General features: G+C 34.7%; 1 protein-coding gene across 2 annotated transcripts in view; it reads left to right on the top strand.

Moving 5' to 3' along the window:
- LOC136977537 (WD repeat-containing protein 17-like) overlaps positions 1 to 20,646 on the top strand; it is a 116,217-nt gene that overhangs the window by 62,174 nt on the left and 33,397 nt on the right. For both annotated transcript variants that reach the window (XM_067273032.1, XM_067273031.1), the window contains exons 13-17: positions 104 to 253; positions 867 to 991; positions 2,846 to 2,971; positions 12,627 to 12,785; positions 13,047 to 13,111. In XM_067273032.1, the coding sequence (XP_067129133.1) occupies positions 104 to 253; positions 867 to 991; positions 2,846 to 2,971; positions 12,627 to 12,785; positions 13,047 to 13,111 (625 nt within the window). The remainder of the gene's footprint in view (positions 1 to 103; positions 254 to 866; positions 992 to 2,845; positions 2,972 to 12,626; positions 12,786 to 13,046; positions 13,112 to 20,646) is intronic.

The raw sequence follows: 20,646 nt of genomic DNA, 5'->3' as shown, positions 1-20,646 counted from the left end.
TAAATAATAAGTACTAGTATAATGGTATTATTTAGAATGTCGTAAGTAGTGATGATGATTTTGTATTTGATGTAAATTTTTTAATATTTAAATAAATTGGTAGGTCTTTCTTGTCATCCAAAACGTCCATTTCTTCTTGCTTCAACATCTCGTGATTCTACTGTTCGGCTCTGGTCTTTATTTTCTCTAGCATCTACAATATATTTAAAAATATTAGTTCATAGGCCATGGGATGAAATTTTCAGGCATTTGGGTAAGTTATTAAGAAACAATTAATTTAAAAATTATACACACATACTTAAAAAGTTATTGTGTATTTAGTCAGATGATAATATGGCAGTGCACTTCTAAAAACTTTAATATTATTTACCATTATATTAAATTAATCGTATTCTTCTGTTTAAACCATAGTTTATTGATTTAACTAGAAGAGTATGATATGACTAATAAGTTCTTATTTTTATGTTAATAAGTAAATTCGTGTTTTTGACTTTTCAAAGGATTACTAAAGAGCAAAAAGACAAATGTGCCATATATCATCAATGAATAAATAAATTCAAAAATAAGATCTTGCAAAAATATAAAATTAAAATATTAAAATGCACATACTTATAAGCCTTTTACCGGTGTGTGTCTCTGCACAAAATGCAAAATAAAATTTTTTAAAAATTTTTTATATTTTTTTTAATTTTACATTTTGTGCCGAGACACACACTTCTAGTTATACTTCTATTAAAATATTATTCTATATTTTTTAAAAATAAGAAAATAGATGATAATTTGTAATTAAAAAATATTTTAATTTACTTTAACATCTAAAAGGTATTTAATATATTTTGTACACATTTGAAAATTTTTATTTTCAGAGAAAAGTGAAGACTTTCCTATTGAATTACTATGTGGTCAAGCTTCAAAACAATTGAAATCAAATTATAAATTTCAAAAGAAGCAATATAAAAAAGCAATTAAAATGTTTTCAAAATTGTTGTGTGTAGGTATTTATTTTATTTTATAATATAATTTGTGACTTACATTAGATTATCAATTTGATTAAATTAATTTATTTACTTGTGGAATTTCCTTTATCCAGGAATATGCAAATAAAAATAATTATAATTAAGCTAATAAAGAAAGATTTAACATGTTAGAAGAAAATTTGCAGGTTTTACAGAGCAATAAATGTAGGAACACAATTCATTTAATTTCTAAATGGGTTTAACAGGGTATTTTGACAGAAGAGGATCAATACTGATCTATCTTGCTAAAAGAGCTCAACAAAATATATATATTTAAATAGAGTTATTTTACTAAGACATTTAAAGCAGTTGCTATCAGAAAGAAACCTGGATCCAAAGTACTTCATCTTAAATACTTGAACTTCTTTATTTTAAAATGAGGTGAAAAAGCAAATTAACATTTTTACAAAAAGTGCAAGGATAAACTGTAAAATTTTGACATTTGTAGCAAAGATTTATTTTATTTAATCTAATTTTTAGAAAGATCAAAACTGTCTCAGAGGAAGGATTATGATAAAAAATAATAATAAAAAAATGATAAAAAATAAAATGATGAAAAAAATAGTTGACTTTATCCAGACAAAAAGAGTACCATGCACACTGGAGTCAGTTTTATCTAGGTCAAGTTTTAGGGACTTGAGTCCACCAAGAAGTCAAATGTGGTCAATAAACAACATCAAAGGGGCTTAAAGCCTTCTCTGAGATAAAGCAAGTCTGGTTCAAAGCAAGGGCTTTGAACCAGTATGTGTTTCTCTTCTGGACAGTTTTTTATTTTTAACTGCAATAAAGTGTATTCAAGAGAATCAGGAAAATAAAGAATGTTTATTAGAAAATTTTTAGTTAATTATATTGATTTTAATTGGAAGTCTTCCTGTTTCAATTTGGATAGCATAATCAGGGTGAGCAGTCCAGTTTAAACAGAAAGCCAATAAACTTGAGTCATGAATAGCTTTAATTTTCCCAAAATATTAAGAATGAATTTTTGTTCTTAATATAGAGACAATTGCTTAAACAGATAACATTAAACAATTGAAAAATTATTTTCAAATTATTTAACTTTAGTTTGGAAATAAGAATAACAAATTTGTTTACTTGAAATAGTTTAATCTGATATAGTTTGGCAGCGTTTCTTTATGCAGCAAGAGCGTAGTGAAATGACGTCATGAGCAGTGTTGGCCAATTAGAAACCAGTTTCAGTGTGTTCACTGTAAAGTGTTTCTTGAGTGCTGCACAAAGAAATGCGGGGCTTGCTTCAAATGCAGACTAAAAGTCAAGTGACTTTTGAAGGTTATGCCCAAACATTTATATTTGTTAACTATTTCTAGCTGATGGTTTATTTTTCAGTTCTAGCTGATTTGTAACAAATAACTTACTTCAATTATAACAATAATAATTATCAGAAAAAAGTTGTTAAAAAGTTTTCAGTACTTAATAGATGTCTCTGTTGTTCGTAGTTCTTAGAGAATATTTCAGTAATACAAGTATTATAAGTATTTCTGCAGAGGATAGTATCATTCTGCAACCCATTAAAATTTTAACGAGACCCAATATTGGGTCGTGACCCATAGTTTGAGAAATGCTGTAATAGAATGTTTACTATAAGCTAAAATTAATTAATTCATATAGTTTTTCCTCTGGGCAATACTGACTACATGACTTGTGATATCTAAGTTAATTCAATCAATATTGTATGTAATTATTGAATATTTCAACTACTTAACAGTATAAATAAATATAATCAATTAATCCTTATTTAAATAATTCAAAGTTTTTGTTTTTATTTTCTGATTTTATAAAACATAATTTTAATTTATGAAATTTTTATTTAGCCATCCCTTGGTGTGAGTAATATATGGGATTTAGTCTTAGTTCTTCAAGACAAGGATACAAATGAATTATCAGAAACATATGGAAAAGGAATAATTCATCATAAACAATTACTAAAATATCGATCTGTGAGTAATTCTTATATTTTATTGTATCCTATAGATTTATTCTTATATTATAATAAGTCCATACTATTTGTAGAAATTATTATATAATTTGCTTGTTCAAAAATATTTGCTAAATTTTATATATGTATATGATGATAAATAGGTATTCAACTTTATTATGTTTATCATTTAAAATAATCTCTACTATATTTCTTTGAATCTAAAATATCAAATTCCAACATAAATTTTAAGAACGTTTTTATGTAAAATAAAATGTTTACAAAATCAGTTGTATTTGCTACTTAATAAAAGTTCCATGAAATAGGGGATGTTTAATGGCTTTATTTCCATACTCTTCTATGTATACAATAACTTTTCATTTTAATACTAGTTTACAATGAAAACATTTAAATGTTAAAAAGGAGTTTATATTAAATGTTCCTAACCTACATTTGAATTGATATAATAAACAATATAGCTGGAATTATTTATTATTGATACATAACACATCATGTGTGCATTAGACTATATATGATAGTGGTTTGGACAGTTATCAGAACAGAGGTGGCAGTGTTATCCACATGAAACAGGTGTGTCAGGAACTACATTGCTACTTATCATGTGTGCAAAATTTTGATGCCAAAGAAGAAATAAAAAGTGTGGTCACTGATAGAAGCAATGAAGGTGAATTACAACAAAAAAAAATGGAGAAAACAGAAATTTGTGCTGTGATAAAGTATCTGGTAAAAAGAAAGGATTAAATGTCACTGAGATCAAAGCTGATTTGGCCAAGTTTTGAAGGAGTCTGTCTCATCATATTCAATGGTAAGCAAGTGGCTGTGCTTTTCAAACTTGGCTAAGAAAGTGTGGAAGATGACAGTTGCAACAGATGACCCACAACCAACGTTCCCTCTAATTTTTTTCGTAGCTGAACAGAACATGTACTTCTCTGAACAAAAACATTTTTGCTGAGCAGATACATGAACAATCTTAGTTTTTTCCTTTAAAAATTAAAATAATTTCTATGTATATTAATCCATCTGATCCGAAAAATTTTTCGGATTAAAAGGACACTATACATAGAAATTGAATAAACAGCAACCATACTATATTAAAATAATTAATTATAAAGTAAACATTAAAACTCATTTTAAAACATACTTCCATACAAAATATTATCTTTTGTCAATGATTTAATGTATTTAATTGAAATATATGTAGCAATCATGTCGCAAACAGAGTGAGAAATCAGTAAACAACAATTCAAATCAGTGTGCATCTGGTCCATTTAAAATAACAACAGTTGAACTTATCGTTTTTAACTGTAAAGTTTCATCAATTATTTTTTAAAAAGTAAGATCTTTTTTAAAGAAATTGATTTTTAAACAATATAAAGAAGCCACACCATTGATATAATACATATCTGTTACTTATAGAAGATCAACAATAATGTTGAAATATTGACTGATATTTAAAACAAGAATATTAAAATGTTTGTTCTTCCTATCATTTTTATTTGCTGTTTTCAAAGTGTAAAACAAAATTTAATGCAAACATATCATTCAAAAAAATCAATCATTTTTAATTTTGTAATGAAATGAGTGCATAATATTAAAGAAACAAGCACAGTACAAATGTACCCTGACTCAGCACTTTGTCACAATGACTCATAAGGCTTGAGTACAAAGACTCTAGTGCCATAATTGGTTTTGGCACCACTGCAACAGTTCAAGAACTTTTGGATAGCATCTTGCATATATTTTTACATTTGTATTCCAAAAATAAATTGAGTTTTTCTTTTGCTTTAATTGGAAATGTTCTATAAGAAGTAAAGACACACTGAGTATGCCATTAACAGTTTTTTATTTTTGCTAGCACTTTCAATAAACTTATGTTCATCATCATCAGGCAAATGGAAATTTAAAAATAGAATACAATGTTCTAATGTAAGTGGAACACACATTATTTAAACTAAAATTAAAAACTATTATGAGTGTGCTACAAAATTCAATTACACTAGATGTTGTAACACCATGCAGCACCTGTGTGCATGGATCTATATCCACACATGTGCTGCATGTGTGGATATAGACCCATGTTAAAGGTGTGATAGTAGAAGTATATCACTATTTAACTGTTTATATAGGGCAACCCATATGCTGACAGGTCAAGTGTGGGAGTGTTGCATGGCTCCAAGGTTGTTATAAGGAAAGATTCCCAGATAAACATGAGTTTCCAGTTGCTGCAGAATCTGATTAGTGTTGTTTGAGCCCATAATAGGTTGTAGTTCTGTTTGAGCACATTTTTTGCAAGCTCTGTGGTATGCATCCCAACTGACTCCTTCCAATCTTCATGATATGTTGATGTTGCTGTTGCTGCTCTCATTAGAAGAGTGTTCTTATTACCATCAACATATGCACTTTTAAATATTGAGTTAAACACCATCAGTTTTGCTGTAAATACTGCTGGTTTTTCACATACTAACTTCACACATATGCATAACATGGTTAGGGAATCTATTTCCCAGCACAACACAAGAAGGAGGTGCCAGTAGTTCAACTGCCATTATTGTACCTTGGACCCCTTTCCATATGCACTTGCCGTATATTCAGGCAACATAATTTTTTCCTGCCCCTATCTCTGCTACTGAATTTGCACAGATTCATCTGCAATGATCAGGATAAATTCTTCATCTTTGAAAAATTGGGAATCTATTCTGTACCATTGGAGAATCCAGTAATGGGTTAAACACGAAATATTTTTGGGCCACCTATCTAAACACCAGGACAACATGGTGAAAGGAAAGTATTGTGGTGGGTGAAGCCCCCCCATGTAATTATGTATATTTTTATCATCACCATTATTATTATTTTTATTATTGTCATATTTTTAGAATTAATGTTAAGTCTACTAACCCTAAATATCTAATTCTTTCAACCGTAAAACACTGACTTGATGGCGTGTTTTGGGCGAGTGTGGGGTCACCTACCCAGGTGAAGGGGTCAACTTTCGTCATTCGGAGTCACGACGGCGAAGGAGGAAGCACGTGGAAGTGGGTAAGAAGAAGCGTGAGAAAGGTGCTACGGAGTGCAGACGTTGGAGAATAGTGTCGTCTTTGGTGATTGTGAGAAGCAGAGGGAAGGTTACGAATTAGGATCGCACTTATCTCTCTACAAAGAACCCTTATATTGGTGAGGTGAATATTTTTCCCGCTATACGGACTTACTCCCTTCCCCTTGTGTCGCTACCACAAGATACGAGAACAAAGGATCCTGAACTAACAAACGACGGGAGAAGTAAAAGGGGAGTATTTTTATAATATTACTAACCTTAATATTAATCTAGCCTAGTATAATTTAAATCTATCAGTTATATATGCCGATGCAATCGGATTGTGTATCCGAAACTTATAATTGTCGGAAAATTACGGTCCATTGTTGTGTTAAAAGTAACGCGATATGTGTACGTTGTATTAATTTTGTAAACTGTAAATCGGCATCTGTTATAATAAATCAATATTATTATTACTTTCTTAATATTTGTGATAGTCCGATATATTTTATTTGTAACACGTGGGTCTCGTTAACCCGTCACACCACATAATTGGCGTCCGCGACAGGATTCGAGTGTCTTCGCACGTATCGAATCTATTAGTGTATATATATATAAGTGTAATATTGTTGTTATTGTGTATATTCGGAAATTATGGAAGAACAAAGAACTCTGGACGAACGACCCTCCAGCAGCCAGCAAGATGCCCCGATTGTCTCTGGTTTTTTGGGAATGATTCCCTTCTTCTCTGCCGAAAAGGAATCAATTAACATCGCACAGTTTTTTAATTGCTTTGAACAAGTTGCCAAATTAGCGAAATGGGATCAGATAACCAAACTCGTAACATTAAGAGCCAGGATAAAGGGTAGACCACTCACCTACTTATTCGAAAGTGAATCCTTCCATGGATCGGACTTTGAAAAAATCAAAGAAGACCTCATTGAACACTTCTCCCCACAAATATGCAATACTAACATCGCTCTGGAGAATTTTATTCATATAGAACAGAGGAAAGGAGAGACCATCAGGAGCTACACCTGTAGATTAAAAACCGCAATGGAAACCCTAGAAAAGAGCTCCCCTCTATATAAAGGCATAAAAGGGGACATGCTAAAAGATCAGTTCCTGCAAGGACTAGTACCCCACATACAAAAAGACGTTATCCATACTGATCCGCAGACATTAGAAGAGGCTGTGGAGTTAGCCGAGAGAATAGTCAAACAAAGGGATAGATACTCGAAACGAAGTGAGATTAACTCTTCGACCATTGAGGACGAGCCCCAAGAGTGCAGAGTTAATAGTGCCAATAATGATAGAGAAGAACAGCATCGGGCAGAAATAAAACAAATGAGAGATGACATCGAAAAGCTGACGGCTGCCATCGGTGCTCTAAAAACTCAGATTGGGGCTGGTAACGAGGAGAGAAGAGCAGGGCCGAGATGCTATAGATGCAATCTGCTGGGTCATATATCTAAAAACTGTAAATGGCAAGGAAATTTAAACTAGATAACCCCAATGATGGAGGCCAGAATCAACGGGGTAAATGCCAAGTAAAGATGGCCAATAGTCTGATACAGGGTCGTGGTGGATTACCTTTGTGCACAGTGAAAGTCGGCAATCAAACTGTGAAATTTCTCATTGACACAGGTGCTGAGCGGTCAGTAATCGACGAAGGATTGGTGAATGGAATTAAGGATGCGGGTGCGCTAACCCACCGCATCAATGTATTACTAAAAGGAATAAACAGCACATCGACCCTCTGCTCGACAGGAGTTGAACTGACCGTGGTTAACTCGGAAGGGAGGGAAGTGAGTCATGATTTCATCGTCCACAATATCGAACCCACGAGGGATTATCTTGGTGTATTGGGAATTGATTTTCTTGCCAAGGATAGATCAATCATAAGGAAATTGGATAATATGGTACAAAACGGTGTAAGGCCCGCTTCAATGGGACAGACAATTGCCCTATCATGTAATGAAGTAGTGAATGACGACTTATTAGACAAGGTGGACCTCTCTGGTGTACATAGCCCATGGAGAGAGGAAATTAGGAGCATAATTATAAAACATAGGGCATGTTTCTCATTACACGTGAGTGACTTAAACGGAACTTCGAAATTTACTCACCAGTTCAAAATCACGGACAATAGACCTAGACATACCCGTCAATATAGGATCCCCCACATCCTGTTGCCAAAACTAAAACAAAAGATTGACGATTACAAGAAAGCCGGCATAATTGAAAACAGTACCTCCCCCTGGAATTCCCCAATCCACCTAGTGCAAAAAGACGATGGAGATGTCCGATTGACTCTTGACTTACGGAAAGTCAACGAGATCATAGTTGGCCAAGACTTCCCTATGGCCAGAGTGGACGATATTCTGACCCAATTCCAAGGTAGTGTCATATTCTCTGTGCTGGACCTCAGCTCGGGATATTACCAAATCCCGATTGATAAAGAGTTGAGAGAAATCTTCGCATTTACTACCCCCTCAGGCAAGTACCAACTCTGCCGTATGCCGCAAGGGGGAAAGAATAGTGGACGCTATTTTCAAAAAGTGATGAACACCATCCTATTCGATATAATAGGAAACGGATGTTATGTCTTTCAAGATGACATCGTACTCTACTCGAAAACAGAACAGGAGCACATTGAACTCTTAGACGATGTCATCCGCCGAATAGAAGATCACGAGCTCAAATTAAAACCTGAAAAGTGTCACTTGTTTGTTCGGGAAATAAAATACCTTGGACACATCATTAACGCAAGAGGTATCTCACCTGACCCGAAGAATGTGGAGGCGATAAGACAGATAAAGCCGCCGAAAAACGTGAGAGAAGTGAGAAGATTCATAGGGATGATAAATTATTATCGCCCGTTCATGAAGGGTCTATCTGGGCTAATAAATAACATAACAAATCTGACTAGAAAAGGTGTAAAGTTTGATTGGACCGAGGAGCACGAATCTGACTTCGAGAGGATAAAGGCCATAATTTCCGGGGCGCCAACACTGGGACATCCTGATTTTGATGCTGAGTTTCAGCTATATACGGATGCAAGCGACAACTGCATTGGAGCGACCCTACAACAAGAAGGTCCGGGCCAGGAGGTGAGACCAATCGGGTTCTACAGTCGGAGATTAAATGGGAGTGAATTGAACTATTCAACCATTGAGAAAGAGTGTATGGCCCTCGTATTTGCACTGAGACACTTCCGCTACCTCATCCTCGGGAGACCAATAAGGATCTTCTCTGACCACCGCCCATTAATGTTCTTGAAGAACATGGAAAACAACAATCGGCGTCTAATGAGGTGGGCCTTGGAAGTCTCAGAGTATGACTGCACAATCGGACACGTTCGAGGAGCCGATAACGTCGTTGCCGACTACTTGTCAAGACCCGAGAGCAGAAGTGCGGACGTGGCTAGTAACGAGTGTGAGAACATACGTAACATTATCGTGCTTTCTCAGGAAACTGACCCGATGTTTGGGCCCATAAAGCGCACAATACAAGGGAACAGGAAGGACGGTGACAACCCGTCCCTCCCCATTACTAGTTTTGACATAATCGATGGCTCTCTCTTTTTCGTGGGAGGTAATGACAGTGACAGGTCCCGCTTTAGGGAGTGTGTAGGGGAGGACGCAATTGGAAAGGTCATTGGCCTTCACCACGATAGCCAGCTGGCAGGACATGGTGGAGTGTATAAAACTCACCAGCACGTGCAAAGGAGATACTATTTCAGAAAAATGTGGGATAGAGTTAAGGAGTATGTCCAGTCCTGTACTGTCTGCCAAAAATATAACAGACACAAAGGGAAAGCACCAGTGCAGGAATTTAATAAAGTCAGTCACCCAATGCAAGTGCTAGGAATGGATCTGATTGGGCCCCTGCCTAAATCAGACCTTGGGAACAGGTACATCCTTGTGGTGATCGATCTCTTCTCGAGGTACGCCGAAGCCATCCCCATCCCACAACAAACATCCGAAATAATTGCAGAAGCCTTGTTTGACCATGTCATTTGCCGTTTTGGTTGCCCGCAGACTCTGATATCGGACAGGGGAGCAAATTTAACAAGCCGGACTATGGAGGAACTGTGTGCCAACCTGAAAATAAAAAGGAAGGTCACCACATCGTATAGGCCCACGTCAAATGGTGCGGTGGAGAGGGCCAACAAAACAATAGTAAACATCGTATCGAAAATCTCAGATGGCAACAACCGTAACTGGGACAGATACATACCTGCCGCAATGTTTGCCTATAGAAATAGCGTAAATTCCACGACACGTGACACGCCAAATTTCATTATGTATGGATTCGACCCAACCTTCCCGCACGAAGTTAATATCGAGACACCGTCTAGAGAAGCTGAGAGTGTAGAGTCATACCGTGAACAACTCGTAGATAAGATACGTATAGTATATGAATCTACCAGGAGGATTAGCGAGGAAAGAAAACGAAAAGCACGCGAATATTGGAACGAAAAGAGGAAATTGAGAAAGTTCGCTGTTGGTCAGAGAGTCTGGTTATTGAGGCCCCATGGCGACCCGAAGAAAGGGAAATTTTCCCCTAAGTACCTGGGCCCTCACCGCATAACTGGTATAGTTAATGACGTTAACATTAGAATCAGTGCTGGGAACAATAACAAAGAACAAACCGTTCACATAGACAGGATTAAACCTTATTACAAGCCACACCCCGATAGGAACTATAAAAGCCGGGGGAAGGCAAAAGTGACGCAAATAGACCACGGATCAACTAATATGGATGAGGAGGAGGGCGACGAACTCGATCCCCGCATCATCTCAACTACCAGAGACAGTCAGAGAGGGTGTCAGAAATCAACAGGGTCGCAACAAGAAGTGGCCAGAAGGCAGCCGGAGGAAAATCAGCTGGGGGTGGTCCCCAAACCGTACAACCTGAGAGGTCGGCGCATCAACTACCACCTGCTACATCATGGACTCTAGTGATTTGTCAATCTATGCAATGTAACCAAGATACCTGTTGGTGGGGGATGATGTGGTGGGTGAAGCCCCCCCATGTAATTATGTATATTTTTATCATCACCATTATTATTATTTTTATTATTGTCATATTTTTAGAATTAATGTTAAGTCTACTAACCCTAAATATCTAATTCTTTCAACCGTAAAACACTGACTTGATGGCGTGTTTTGGGCGAGTGTGGGGTCACCTACCCAGGTGAAGGGGTCAACTTTCGTCATTCGGAGTCACGACGGCGAAGGAGGAAGCACGTGGAAGTGGGTAAGAAGAAGCGTGAGAAAGGTGCTACGGAGTGCAGACGTTGGAGAATAGTGTCGTCTTTGGTGATTGTGAGAAGCAGAGGGAAGGTTACGAATTAGGATCGCACTTATCTCTCTACAAAGAACCCTTATATTGGTGAGGTGAATATTTTTCCCGCTATACGGACTTACTCCCTTCCCCTTGTGTCGCTACCACAAGATACGAGAACAAAGGATCCTGAACTAACAAACGACGGGAGAAGTAAAAGGGGAGTATTTTTATAATATTACTAACCTTAATATTAATCTAGCCTAGTATAATTTAAATCTATCAGTTATATATGCCGATGCAATCGGATTGTGTATCCGAAACTTATAATTGTCGGAAAATTACGGTCCATTGTTGTGTTAAAAGTAACGCGATATGTGTACGTTGTATTAATTTTGTAAACTGTAAATCGGCATCTGTTATAATAAATCAATATTATTATTACTTTCTTAATATTTGTGATAGTCCGATATATTTTATTTGTAACACGTGGGTCTCGTTAACCCGTCACACCACAGTATACCATGAAGCTTGCAAAAAGGTGCTCAAACAGAACTACAACCTGTTATGGGCTCAAACAATGCTACTTAGATGTTGCAGCAACCGGAAACTCATGTTTATATGGGAATCTCTCCTTATAACAACCTTGGAGCCATGCAACACTCCCACACTTGACCTGTCAGCATATGGGTTGCCCTATATAAACAGTTAAATAGTGATATACTTCTACTATCACACCTTTAACATGGGTCTATAACCACACTTGTGCTGCATGGTGTTATCAAACTAGCATAATCAAACTTTGTAGCATGCTCATAATGGTTTTTAATTTTAATTTAAATAATGTGTGTTCCATTTACATTAGAACATTGTATTCTATTTTTAAATTTTCATTTGCCTGATGATGATGAACATAAGTTTGTTGAAAGCGCTATCGAAAATAAAAAACTGTTAACACCACACTCAGTCTGTCTTTACTTCCTCTTATCTGATATTTGGCATGAAGATCAAGCTATACTGTAGAAATGCTCTAATAGCAAACTAAAACATAATTTAGTCTACTATGTTAAATATGCATATTATATTTTTATTTTTTCTGAATAATTAAGAAATTTATTATATTAAAACAAGCAAAATTTTTCATATACTGAATCAAAGAATGAACTAATTTTGAATTTTGTAAATCTCTATATTGAAAAGTTGTTGACACAGATTAATATAATTATTTATTTATTTATTATTATTATTTATTAATCTTTCAATTAGTATGTAATGACTAAAATATATCAAGATATATTAGAGGAAATGTTGGTAAAGAATTACATTTTCTTAGTCAGAAGCTCAAGAAACTGAATTAATTAAAATGACTCAGTTTGGAACTGGGGGTATTGGAGTTCCTACAAGAGAAGAATGTCTTCGGAATGCAGCCAAGAAGCATTTGTTAACAGGGAATTTGAAACGCTACTGTGAATTAAAGATTGATTTAGGAGAGGTAAATAGTTCTCAGATTTTAAAATTAAGTTACTAATCAATTTTAAAACTGAATTTTATTTTCACGATAAAAAAATTAAAATTAATAGAAAAATTATTTTTTGACTCGATCAATTAATTAAATTACAATAACAAATGTTTTAAAAAATTAACATTTTTTGCATACTAGCTTAATGATAAAAAATTTTTGTATTACATAAGTTATGTTATTTATAAATTTTGATTAGTTAAAAATTTTGAATAATAATTTTTGGGAATTTAGTGGAAGGATGCATTAGCTGTAGCACCAGGAGTGTCACTCAATTATTGGACTTCTGTTGCCACCAGGTCAGTTTAGGATGATATTAATTCTTCTTTTTACTTAAAATTTTCAACTTATTTTATATCTAATAGCAAAATAACAAATTTCATTTGATAGTTGTTTGGTTTTTTCATACATATAAATACTAACAGCTCAATAAATATTTTTGTTAGTGAATAGCAATCAAATGTAAACATAATCAAAACATATCACTCTACGATGCTTATAACATTTTAATAAAATTTTATGTATTATAACAAAATTTTATGTAGAGAAGAGTGAGATATTTGTAATGGAAAGGAAAAGAGATCGGAGAGACAAAGGAATTTTGGAATGCAAAGAACTCAAAAGGGTTGGTCTTTTAAGTAGAATCTGGAAAGTGTAATAATGAGAGTGGGCAAGTTATGAATGAGATCACCTGAAAAGATAAATTCACATAGCCCTATTATAAGAGTGCATATATATATACCGTATTTTACGGACTATAAGACGCACTTTTTTCTTCGAAAAATTGCCTCCAAAATTCAGGAGCGTCTTATAGTCCGTAGCCTCCTATAGGTATTTTTTTTAAAAATTGCTTAAAAATTAAGGTGCGTCTTATAGTCTGTAAAATACAGTATATAATGTGAAGGAAGATGCCTAGAAGTATGAGAGAGAATTATTTATGTTATATCTCAATACTTTTGTATGGGTAAGAGACTTTAACCAGAAAGAATAGCTCTAAAATTCAGGCAAGCAAGATGAGATTATTATGAAATGAAAAAGTGAAACATGATTGGATTGAACGATGAAGTAAGAAGATGAATTTGTGAGAAAGAGTTTATTAGAAACGATTGCAAAGCAAAGATTAAATGGTATGGATATATGATGAGGATAATAGAGGACAGGTAGGTTTAAGTTGAAAATAAACAATTCAGAGGAAGATTACAGAAAAGATGGGTAGAACAAGGGGAGAGGAATATAAAAGAAATGAGGAGTAAGTTAGTGGATTGTTCTGGAAGAGAAATGGTAGATGGATTAATACCAGACCCATAGCTACAGAGGATTACAAGCTGCATACATGCACTGCTGACTAAGCTTCCTCGACTTAGTGGTGCCTGTATGAAGTATATATATGATTTTGTTTCCATCACATAAACTTAGATTACTATTAAGCATTTTACACTTAAGGTGTAACTAATGGGTCAAGTGCTGGCTGAAAAAAAATTATCAGTAAATTTTTTCAGTTTGCCTTTCTAACCCCTCAATGATTTATTGCTGGCTGTGGGAATAATCAATAAAGATGGCTCAGTTGGTCCATTTACAGAGTTTTATTCATCATTGAGTAATTATTTATTGTGACATTTATTGGAATCAACAATCAAAATTATTGTCAAATGTTGTATACGACATTGTTATGTACAATGCATTGTGTCGCAATGTTTTGTAAATGTTCTTCCGTTACATAATAAAAAAGTTGGTGCCACTGTTGACCGCTTGGAAAGTGATTGGATGGAAGTAAAAAGAATCTTTCGTTATCTGAATTCAACAAAAAAGAAGAAACTTAAATTAGGAAATATTGATGAAGAATTAGAACTTAAATGTTATATAGATGCCAACTGGGGAGGTGATCATATAGACTGCAAATCGAACACAGGATATTTGCTCTTGCTAAAAGGAAATCCTATCCATTGCGTTAGTAAAAAGCAACAGTGTGTAGCACTTTCGTCCACTGAAGCGGAGTACGTAGCCTTGGCAGAAGCTACTCAAGAAACTGTATGGATGAAACGACTTCTAGAAGAAATAAATCTACCAATTACAACACCTATCAAAATATTTGAGGACAATCAAAGTTGTATTTGACTTATAGAATTAGGAAAAGCACAACAGCACCCAAAACATATCGACACAAAATGCCATTTTGTACGTGATTTAAAGAATTCGGGAGAAATTACTGTAATCTATTGTCTGAGTGAATGAATGATGGCCGACTTGTTAACAAAGCCACTAGACACGAATAAGGTTAAGAAATTTACTCACGATATTGGTGTGTGTTGGAATCAATGATCAAAATTATTGTCAAATGTTATACAACATCATTACGTACAACACATTGTGTCGCGATGTTTTGTAAACATTCTTCCCTTACGTAATAAAAGGTTGGTGGAGCTGTTGACCCCTCAGGGAACCATTGGTGACAGTGACCTAGTTTCACACTCCCCCTTTTCAGCACTGACCTTCCATGAGTCAAGACAGTGAATCTTTGTGTATTCTTTGTTTCTTTGTTATATAACCAGTTACACGAGTCTAACTAGTTTTTATTAATCTCTTCGACAAGCAACATCAAATCTAACACATTGTCACAATGCTGGGCTGCAATTTGAAAAATTTGTAGACCTGTAAATTTCCACTGTTATCAATCCATCTGTCTTCTTTCCTTAATCTCAAGAATGGAGTTAGATGAAATCCGAGATCAGATATGAAACCTTAGGGGCAGGAGGCTCCAATCCACTATATAAGCATTTCCAATGTAAACTGGAAGTCATGTTAGTTCAATTCAAAACTTTTCCCTTGAACGGTGTTATACAGATGACTGACACAACTCTGTTGTTAAAGGAAAAGTATGATGTACAGGAGCAAGCCACTACTAATAATTTGAGGTAGAGAGCATATATTTTAAATTAAGTTAATTTATTTATTTATTTATTTTATTTATTTAAGCATTCTGGTACAAAGACCCTGATGCGGGGATAGAACAAAACAAAGTATACATAATCTTATAAAATAACAAAACATATTTCACAAATATATTCATCAATTGTAATAATTTAAAATTATAATTGCAAAATTTATAAACTAAATCCAAATCAGAAAATAAAACTTAAAGAACTACTTGGGAGAACTATCCGAAAAAAGAAATTAGCAACCAACAAAGCTAAAACTTACCTAGAAAAAGAAAAAAACAGCAATTCAAACCAATTGTTCAAAAGAAAATCGGATAGTCTCCCAAGCAGTCCAAGCAGCCACAGATTAAATAGTAGGCAGATTACGCCCCGAAACGTAATTTACATAAATAAGCACAGCTTTCGCTTTAAGCCTAAAAAAGCAATGAAAAAGAAATCGAAAATCAAATATACAATAAACATTATGAAATAATCAATTTAACCCTCTTTATGAAAATAAATACCTTAAAGAATAAATCAAAATCAGAAATAACTTTTTTAAACTGATTAAATGAAAAATTGGGAACCCCAAAAGTCTCCTCACGTAATTTTGACAAAAGAGGACAAACAGCAATAATATGAAATGCATCCAATGGTAAGTCCGCCACACCACATATGCAAATGTCCCTTCTGTAATTACATAAAAAACTTAATGAATTACATCTTATTTGCATTAATACGGCCATAACATTAGAAGAAAAATTACTATTATAAATAGAACAATCAAAAAAAGGTTTATTCAAACTCTTATACCATTCACAATAAGAACTTAATAATATGCCATGATTCAACTTCAAAATATAATTATCAAAATTATTTAACTTTAATAAATAAACACTATTAAAATCCTGTAACAAATTATCAAAATCGATTCCATTCCTTGAACAACTAGCCCACCAATACTTCGACAAAGGCAACTGAACATGTTTCACAACATAACGTAAACAAATCTTACTAAGGCGTTCTTCATTTAAACTCAACGTTCTAAAAATCCAATTAACAGATTTGTTCAGGATCAAACAAGACAAAGGAATCAATGAACATTCCATAGACACTAGATAACTAGGAGTACACCTTGGAAGCCCATACATTCTCTTAACAAAAGTAGTTAATACCGTATCCAAACTCTCCGCCTGAAACCCCCACACCTCCGAAGCATAAAGGAGAGATGAGCCCACCACGGCATTAAATAACCTTAACCGATCCTTCAAATTACACAACTTAGCAGACTGACACATATGAATAACTTTGTCCATTTTTATCTCAGCATTAACTTGACAAGACCTCACATGTGTATTAAAATAACCATTACTTTTAAAAATTACACCTAAATACTTATATTGAGATACAACCGAGATTGGAACACCTCGAAACCACCATTTGTCAGCCTTAGAAGCCTTACCACCATTTCGAAAAACCACAATTTTTGATTTAGCAAGATTCAATTGTAAACTATTATCGCTTAAATAATTATCCAGAAGGTCAATCGACCTCTGTAATGACCTCGGAGAATCCGCCACAATTACCACATCATCCGCATACGCTAATACTTTAACAGACACCCCACCAACAACTATACCATCTCCGCCGGAATCATCAATACAATTTAATAAATCATTTAAAAATAAACTAAAAAGAATAGGGCTTAAGATACAACCCTGTTTAACACCCTTATCAGAAAAGAAAGGCTGAGAACAAAAATTCCTCCATTTAATCCTAACATTCGAACCACTATATAACTCTGCCAATAAGGATACAAACTTAAAACTTAATCCAAACTTTAATAATTTCCTCCATAATAAATCCCTATCAACAGAATCAAATGCTGATGCTAAATCTATAAAAAAAGCATAAACCTTACGCCGTTTCCTACTTAGTGTCTTAGAGATAACAGTATGCAAAATAAAAATATTATCAACAGTAGAGTAACCTGCACGGAAACCAGCCTGACTCTCTGACAGAATATCTCTCAAATTCAACCAACTAATTAACCTGTAATACAAGACTCTACAAAAAATCTTAGAGACACAACACAACAACGAAATACCTCTGTAATTAGTAAGCACCGACCTTGAGCCACCCTTAGGCACCGGAACCAATAAAGAACTCTTCCATTCATCTGGAATAACACCAGTTCTCAGAACCTTATTAAAATTATCTAATAAACAGAGAAAAGCACTATCAATTTTCCAAAATTCAGTAGGAATACCATCTATTCCAGGAGCACCGCCAACAGTCGACTTACTTAAAACGACTCTAAATTCCTCCTCCGAGATGCAAGAATCCAATATTTCGTTTGACCAAGTCACACAATCATTAAAAACCACTAAATCAACATCATATGGACTTTCAGAGCCATAAAGGGAGAAAAAATAACTAAACCAATCAAATAAACTAATATTAACCTTAGCATAATTTCCTCTTGCTTTACATAAATTCCAAAATAATCTATTATTTTTATAAAAATTTTTAACATTTTGTAACCTTTTACAAAATTCTTTCTTCTTTGCTAAACATAATTTTTTTACCAAACTTCGGTATAACACAAAAACTCTCCTCTGAGCCGGCAAACCATTTTTCTTGAACTCTAACCAAGCTCTATTTCTGGCTCTAATCATTAATCGACAATCCAAGTCAAACCAATCATTAATTCCAACCATAGTCTTTTTCCTTTGAGTCAATCCTTTCACTTTGGCAAAATCCAATATCACCTTACTTAGCTCCAACAAAGATAAATTGGGAGTCTGCTCCAAGCAACGCCACAAATCAGCGGACAACGACTCCAACTGACCACTGTCCCAGAAAATCCTCTGGTAACAAGTACCAGAACCGCCCAAAGAATCTATGGCACGATCTTCCAAATAAAGTACTATCGGGCAGTGATCGGACCAAAAACAACTCTCTACTCTAAAACATTTAATACAGTTCCACACAGAAGGAGTAACCATTCCCAAATCAATTACTGAGGACCCTCGGTTAGAAACAAAAGTAAACTCTCCCGCTTCATCACCAGAAGCACGACCATTTAAAATTATTAGATCATTATCTGCACAATACTCAAGAACTTTCAGTCCTCTCACATTCATATTTACATCTTTGGAGGCTCTACTTCTCTTATTAACAGCAATACCACTACTATCACATATATTTGTCGAAATCACATTATCGTTACCAGTCCGTGCATTAAAATCACCCAACCAAATCCAATTCGATTCGTCGACCTCAAACCTGGACAGTACATCAAAAATTTCTTGCCACCTTTGTTCCTGCATATAAACAAAACCAATATTAAACTCTCCTAATGGTAGCAGAATATTAATCAATACAATATAACTATCCCTATAAATAATATTAAATTTCAAAGATGATTTAATGCAAAGCAACCAACCAGCCATAGGTCTACCCCTACTGTGAGCCCTCAAAGCATCACCAACAATACAATGATATTCTCTTAATTCCTCCCAATAGCATCTGCTCCCACCCTTAATAAACCAAGTTTCCGATAAAAAGACCACATCATACTTCAATAAATAATTCCAAAAAGACCGCGGTTTATTACCAATCCCAGCACAATTCCACGCCATGATAGAAAACACAGAAGACATTACTGGTTGCTATGAGATCGGCACCACCTTAGCTGATACTTCATCGACTTTATACCGAACTCCATCTACCAGTAACTTATCATAACTTAACCGGACACTTCTTGCTCCTTCTTCCCTTTTTTTCTTCCCAAATACTCTTAGGTTGTATCTAATATCTCGCAAACGTTTAGAAAAGTCATCATACACGAAAACATTAAGATTCCGATTCTCAAATACAGTCTTTTTAAACCTCAATTTATCACTAAAAGACCCAAATTGGCAAATCACTGGTCTGGGTTTATCTCCAACTCTCTTCCCAACCCGATACGCGTTTACAATATGCAACGAGGATAAATTTAATGTATTAACCGCAAAAGAATTAATAGTGTCAAATATTTCCAAAGAAGTCTCCTCTTTCCTCTCTTCCAATCCGTGGATAACAACATTGTTCATCCTTCTCTGATTATCCATAATATCCAGTTCTCTCTCAAAAGAAGAAAATTTCGTGAAAATTTTATCCATATCCAACGAATGCCCAACACCGGTTACCTCCCCTCCAACCTTTGACTCAACCACCCCCAACCTCATCTCGAAGTCAATCAACGCCTCATCTACATTCTGAAGCCACTCTGTCAGATGATCCAGTCTTCTGATAAATTCATCAACCTTACCGTTCAGCGAAACATGCAATCGCAATAGAAGCCTAACTCCCTCTGTCACATCAAAATTTGAGTCCTGTAATAAATTCGCAATATCCTCTTCACCAGAAGAAGTCTCACCCCTAAACCTAGCTGTTGATCGTTCAGGAACGGTTGGAGAAAAGGTCTTCCTCTTCCGAGCCTGGGACATAATTATAAACTAGACTTACCTAGAAAAAGAAAAAAACAGCAATTCAAACCAATTGTTCAAAAGAAAATCGGATAGTCTCCCAAGCAGTCCAAGCAGCCACAGATTAAATAGTAGGCAGATTACGCCCCGAAACGTAATTTACATAAATAAGCACAGCTTTCGCTTTAAGCCTTAAAGAATAAATCAAAATCAGAAATAACTTTTTTAAACTGATTAAATGAAAAATTGGGAACCCCAAAAGTCTCCTCACGTAATTTTGACAAAAGAGGACAAACAGCAATAATATGAAATGCATCCAATGGTAAGTCCGCCACACCACATATGCAAATGTCCCTTCTAGAAAAAGAAAAAAACAGCAATTCAAACCAATTGTTCAAAAGAAAATCGGATAGTCTCCCAATTAAGTTAATTATAATATGTGATTAA

The sequence above is a fragment of the Centruroides vittatus genome, unplaced genomic scaffold (assembly GCF_030686945.1).
Source record: "Centruroides vittatus isolate TY-2023 unplaced genomic scaffold, ASM3068694v2 contig_460, whole genome shotgun sequence".
NCBI classification, from domain to species: domain Eukaryota; kingdom Metazoa; phylum Arthropoda; class Arachnida; order Scorpiones; family Buthidae; genus Centruroides; species Centruroides vittatus.
Note: the sequence above shows the minus strand (reverse complement) of the source record. Positions and strands in the feature narration are given on the sequence as shown.